At 38.2% G+C, this 6,986-nt stretch overlaps 1 protein-coding gene across 1 annotated transcript in view; it reads left to right on the top strand.

Annotated features, from left to right (window-relative positions):
- The first annotated feature begins 241 nt into the window (after positions 1–241).
- The window catches only part of sagb (S-antigen; retina and pineal gland (arrestin) b), a 12,614-nt gene continuing 5,869 nt past the window's right edge, over positions 242–6,986 (top strand). The window contains exons 1-7 of the mRNA XM_079610843.1: positions 242–325; positions 3,514–3,569; positions 3,791–3,851; positions 4,681–4,725; positions 4,979–5,178; positions 5,906–5,965; positions 6,602–6,669. Of these exons, the coding sequence (XP_079466969.1) occupies positions 3,522–3,569; positions 3,791–3,851; positions 4,681–4,725; positions 4,979–5,178; positions 5,906–5,965; positions 6,602–6,669 (482 nt within the window). The 5' untranslated portion in view covers positions 242–325; positions 3,514–3,521. The remainder of the gene's footprint in view (positions 326–3,513; positions 3,570–3,790; positions 3,852–4,680; positions 4,726–4,978; positions 5,179–5,905; positions 5,966–6,601; positions 6,670–6,986) is intronic.

Genomic DNA, 6,986 nt, shown 5'->3' on the forward strand with positions numbered 1-6,986 from the left:
GGGAACCTGCATTGCGAAGCACACAGTTCAACTCTTTATGATCCTCAGATCCGAGTCTGAATGCTCTTCCTCGTTGTTGTCCCGGGTCGGGTGTGATATAACTATGATGTCCGAGTGATACACATTTGATTGGATTATGCATCTTGATTACTTCTGCACGCTAATCTCGCTGACGGTAAAGAACTGAGCCACCGATGACCAATGGCTGGGCGGTGGGCGGAGTCACAGGTTACAAATACTGGCCCTGAACATCACTGCACACACACACACACACACACACACTTTACCTGGACACACAACAGCATCTGTATCTGAACACCGACAGGTGAGTGTTACTGATGCAGGATGGATGGATGGATGGATGAATAGATGGATGGATGGGTGGATGAATAGATGGATGGATGAATAGATGGATGGATGGATGGGTGGATGAATAGATGGATGGATGGATGGGTGGATGAATAGATGGATGGATGGGTGGATGAATAGATGGATGGATAGGTGGATGGATGGATGGGTGGATGAATAGATGGATGGATGGATGGATGGGTGGATGAATAGATGGATGGATAGGTGGATGGATGGATGGATGGTTGAATAGATGGATGGATGAATGAATGAATAGATGGATGGATAGGTGGATGGATGGTTGAATAGATGGATGAATGAATAGATGGATGGATGGTTGAATAGATGGATTGATGAATGAATGAATAGATGGATGGATGGTTGAATAGATGGATGAATGAATAGATGGATAGTTGAATAGATGGATGGATGAATGAATGAATAGATGGATGGTTGAATAGATGGATGGATGGTTGAATAGATGGATGATGAATAGATGGATGAATAGATGGATGGTTGAATAGATGGATGGATTGATGGATGGATGGTTGAATAGATGGATGATGAATAGATGGATGGTTGAATAGATGGATGGATGAATGAATGAATAGATGGATGGTTGAATAGATGGATGGATTGATGGATGGATGGATGAATAGATGGATGGTTGAATAGATGGATGGATGAATTAATGAATAGATGGATGGTTGAATAGATGGATGGATTGATGGATGGATGGTTGAATAGATGGATGATGAATGGATGAATAGATGGATGGATGAATGAATTAATAGATGGATGGATGAATGAATTAATAGATGGATGGTTGAATAGATGGATGGATTGATAGATGGATGGTTGAATAGATGGATGGATGGTTGAATAGATGGATGATGAATAGATGGTTGAATAGATGGATGGATGGATAAATGAATGAATAGATGGATGAATAGATGGATGGATGAAGGAATAGATGGATGGATGGTTGAATAGATGGATGGTTGAATAGATAGATGGATGGTTGAATAGATGGATGGATGAATAGATGGATGGATGAATAGATGGATGGTTGAATAGATGGATGAATAGATGGATGGTTGAAGGAATAGATGGATGGATGGTTGAATAGATGGATGGTTGAATAGATAGATGGATGGTTGAATATATGGATGAATAGATGGATGGATGAATAGATGGATGGTTGGATAGATGGATGAATAGATGGATGGTTGAATAGATGGATGGATGAATGAATAGATGGATGGATGGTTGAATATATGGATGAATAGATGGATGGATGAATAGATGGATGGTTGGATAGATGGATGAATAGATGGATGGTTGAATAGATGGATGAATAGATGGATGGATGAATGAATAGATGGATGGATGGTTGAATAGATAGATGGTTGAATAGATGGATGAAGGAATAGATGGATGGATGGTTGATTAGATGGATGAAGGAATAGATGGATGGATGGTTGAATAGATAGATGGTTGAATAGATGGATGAAGGAATAGATGGATGGATGGTTGAATAGATGGATGGTTGAATAGATGGATGGTTGAATAGATGGATGAAGGAATAGATGGATGGATGGTTGAATAGATGGATGGTTGAATAGATGGATGGTTGAATAGATGGATGAATAGATGGATGGATGGTTGAATAGATGGATGGTTGAATAGATGGATGAAGGAATAGATGGATGAAGGAATAGATGGATGGATGGTTGAATAGATGGTTGGTTGAATAGATGGATGGTTGAATAGATGGATGAATAGATGGATGGATGGTTGAATAGATGGATGAATAGATGGTTGAATAGATGGATGAATAGATGGTTGAATAGATGGATGAATAGATGGTTGAATAGATGGATGGTTGAATAGATGGATGGTTGAATAGATGGATGAAGGAATAGATGGATGGATGGATGGTTGAATAGATGGATGGTTGAATAGATGGATGAATAGATGGTTGAATAGATGGATGAATAGATGGTTGAATAGATGGATGAATAGATGGTTGAATAGATGGATGAATAGATGGTTGAATAGATGGATGAATAGATGGATGGTTGAATAGATGGATGAATAGATGGATGGATGGATAGATGGATGGTTGAATAGATGGATGGTTGAATAGATGGTTGAATAGATGGATGAATAGATGGTTGAATAGATGGATGAATAGATGGATGGATGGATAGATGGATGGTTGAATAGATGGATGGTTGAATAGATGGATGAATAGATGGATGGATGAAGGAATAGATGGATGAATAGATGGATGGATGGATGGATGGATGGATGGATGGTTGAATTGAATGATGGATGGATGGATGGATGGATGGATGGATGGAGGAATGAATGGATGGATGGATGGATGGATGAATGAATAGATGGATGGATGAATAGATGGATGGATGAATAGATGGATGGATGGATGGTTGAATAGATGGATGGTTGAATAGATGGATGGTTGAATAGATGGATGAATAGATGGATGGATGAAGGAATAGATGGATGGATGAAGGAATAGATGGATGAATAGATGGTTGAATAGATTGATGGATGGATGGATGGATGGATGGATGGAGGAATGAATGGATGGATGGATGGATGGATGGATGGATGAATGAATAGATAGATAGATGGATGGATGGATGAATAGATGCATGAATAGATGGATGGATGGATGAATAGATGGATGGATGGATGAATGAATAGATGGATGGATGGATGGATAAATGGATGGATGAATGAATAGATGGATGGATGGATGAATATATGAATGGACTGATGGATGACTGAATAGATGGATGAATAGATGGATGGATGGATGAATGAATAGATGAATGGATGGATAAATGGATGGATGAATGAATAGATGGATAAATGGATGAATGGATGGAATAGATAGTTTGACATTCAGTCAAACAAACAAGCAAGTGTGTGTGTGTGTGTGTGTGTGTGTGTGTGTGTGTGTGTTAATTGGGGTTTAGGTTACACTAGATTAGTGCTGTGAGTCATCGGCTCAGAGCTGAAACTGCTGATGAGGTCTGTGTGTGTGTGTGTGTGTGTGTGTGTGTGTGTGTGTGAGTGAGTGAATGATTAATAATGAGTATTTATTGATTATCAGTGTTTGTATTTCTGCTTTAGGAGACAGAATGGCTCCCAAACACGTCATCTACAAGAAACTCTCCAGAGACAAATCAGTGAGTGTCTGTCCATCAATCAATCAATCAATCAATCATAACTTCATCAGGACAATAACTTTACTCTAGAGCTGCTGTAAAGCTGTGTAATCTCCTATTATCACTGTAAAGCTGCTTTGAAACAATATATATTGTTAAAAGCGCTGTATAAATGGTGACTTGACTAATGTGTGTGTGTGTGTTAGCGCTGACTGGATAACTGTGTGTGTGTGATGTCATAGGTTGGCGTTTACATGGGAAAACGGGATTTCGTGGATCACTGCGACTTTGTTGATCCTGTTGGTGAGTTTAGAAACTTTACTGACAGCGTTTATAATGCATGAATTATGCCTCGTGATGCACCTTATAATGCATTGTGTTGTCTCATGAATAATTATAACCACATTATAATACATTATAATATAATAACTATAGAAAATACAATGCATTAAGACACATGCAAAACAATTTCAGATTTAATAGGGAATCTGCAAATATTATGCATTTTAACTTTGGTTATAATTATTTATTAAAATATATAATGCATTAAAATGAACATTATGAATAGCTTTATACTGCATGATGAAGGCTTTAAATAAAGTGTTTAAATGTTTCTTCTCTCCCATTGAAGTGAATGGAGAGCAGAATTATTATAGTTACTAAAAAACTAAAACCATAAAAAACTTTTGTAACTTTAACTGAAAAAAAAAAAAAATATATATATATATATAAACTTATTTTATTTCAGCTAGTTGCCAAGGTAAATTTCATTTGGTTTAATTTAATATACTAAAATAACTAAAGCTGAAATAAAAATCTATTAAAACCATTTAGTAATTTCGTTTTTTTGTAAGTTTTTTTATTTTGAATGCATTAAATATATTTAAATATAAAATGCATTCAAAATAAAAACTATATATATATACATGTTTTTAAAAAATAAGTAGCCTATATAATTTTATTAGTTTCTGTTAAATATGTGTAATATATATATATAGTACGGTAGTTATCTAAAATAACAATGATGGAGAGTGACATGTAGAGCTGACAGATCTCTCTCTCTCTCTCTCTCTCTCTCTCTCTCTCTCTCTCTCTCACACACACACACACACACACACACTCTCTCTCTCAGATGGAGTTGTGCTGATCGACCCAGCGCAGGTCAAAGGAAAGAAAGGTGAGACACATTCACAGACAGATGGCAGTGCTGAGCTGTGTGTGTGTGTGTGTGTGTGTTGAGCTTTTGAAACACATGTAGATTAATGAGTGTGTGTGTGTGTTGAGCCTATGAAACGCATGTAGATAAAAGAATGTGGTGTGTGTCTGTGTGTGTGTGTGTGTGTGTGTGTGTTTTGAGCCTATGAAACACATGTAATTAATGAATCTGCTGTGTGTGTGTGTGTGTGTGTGTGTGTGTTTATCTCCTCTAGTCTACGTCATGTTGTCCTGCACGTTCCGCTACGGTCGGGACGATATGGACGTCCTGGGAATTGCGTTCCGCCGGGATATCTTCCTGTGCACGCGGCAGGTCTACCCCCCCCTGCAGGACAAGGAGCGCAGCGTACACACCAAAGTGCAAGAGAAGATCCTGCGCAAGCTCGGGGACAACGCGCATCCCTTCTTCTTTGAGGTTAGAGTCATTTCTGATCGCTTTTATTCAAGACGGACATAAACTTTATCTTGGAAGTGCCCCAGTTATGCTATTTTAAAGATTGCTAGTTTTGTTTTGATTTCTCCTACAATAAGTTTACATGCATCAAAGTCAAAAACACTGTAATGTCCTCATAATCTCCACCGCAGCGTCAGCTCTTTTCTCTCAGCGTCTGAAACGCTTCATTCGAAGATTCAGTCTCTCTAAACCCCGCCCCTCTGAGAGCTGCTCTGCTCTGATTGGTCAGAAACTAAACGCTCATTATCATATCTGAATCTCAGCTCTTGACACACAGTGATTCGAACAGTGGCGATGGCGTGGGCTTTACCGTATCGATCTCATCAACACGAACCAAACTCTCCCGGTCTCAGATACACTGCAGTGTTTGAGGGCGGAGCTAAGAGACGCGGTTCAGCCAATCAAGACCACAGGCTGGCTTTATGCTAATTAGTTACATTGTTAAATAGGGATGTAACAGGAAGTGAGACTGGAATTACTGACCGACTCGACTCGCTTCAGTTCAGAATCACTTCTTTCTTTTAGGAGACGAAAACTACATTATCTGTACTTTGCTAATCTTTCACATTCACACACAGCTCTAGTACACACTACATGAAAGGACTTAAAAGGCATAATAGGGGCACTTTAAGTGGGTTTGTGCGGGTGGATGTGTTGTGATTTCTGGTTGCGTGTGTTTTTCTCTCAGTTTCCAGATAACCTGCCCTGTTCAGTAGCTCTGCAGCCGGCCTCCACAGACCCAGGGAAGGTGAACGCCCGAAAACACCTCAACCACACACATTCAGTGTTTTGATACGATTGTCATTTTTATGTTTAAATTTTGGTTAAAGTTTTAGTCATTTGTATATATATATATTTTTAAATGTTAAAATATTTAATTTTTAGGATTAGTCATTTTAGTAAATCAAGTTGCACTAAATGAAAATGGGAAATGTTTTTTACATTTATTTTATTTAAAGTAAAGCTATATAATTCTGATCACAATTCTCCCACGATTCTGAATAGACAACTAATTGTAATTTACTAGAGGCTCTAACAAAATGTTTAATTAATTTAAATGTATTACTATTTTTTTTAATTGGTTAATGATTCAATGACTCGCTCACTCATAGACTTAACCCGTTCCATTACTGGATGAATCAGCGTTTTTTTTAACGAATGATTCATTACAAATATATTTTGAACAGTCACTTGACGCCACCTACTGGTGTAACGATGTAATGATACAATCTTTATTTGAAGCATCAATAAAGGAATAAGATTGCGTGAGTGTTTGAATCGAAATCACAATCTTTTAACGATTAATCGTGCTGCTCTAATTTCTGTGTGTGTGTGTGTGTGTGTGTGTGTGTGTGTGTGTGTGTGTGTGTGTGTGTGCGCGCAGCGCTGTGCAGTGGAGTTTGAGGTGAAGGCTTTCTGTGCCGAAAATCAAGATGAAAAAGCCCAAAAGAGGTGAGAAAAGACAGACCAGACCAATACAAAAAAACCTAAAAGAACAAAGCCTCACCAATACAAGACACCCCAAGGCCCAGAGCGAGGCTCACTATTTTAATGCACTGGAATAAAAAAGAAAATGCTAAATAGTAGCCAATCAGAAGCCTTGTGGATGTTGTGTTGGCTAGTGGTTGAGGCAATTGTAATTGTTTTAATAGATTGTTGTCTTGTCTGAGACCCAGATCATTATCATGAGGTCTTGAGGGTCCTGAGAGCAAAACCACAAGACTCAACTCTTTACTCTATAAACACACTCTCTCTCTCTCTCTCTCTCT

This window comes from Phoxinus phoxinus (assembly GCF_949152265.1).
Source record: "Phoxinus phoxinus genome assembly, chromosome: 4".
Taxonomy (NCBI): Eukaryota; Metazoa; Chordata; class Actinopteri; order Cypriniformes; family Leuciscidae; genus Phoxinus; species Phoxinus phoxinus.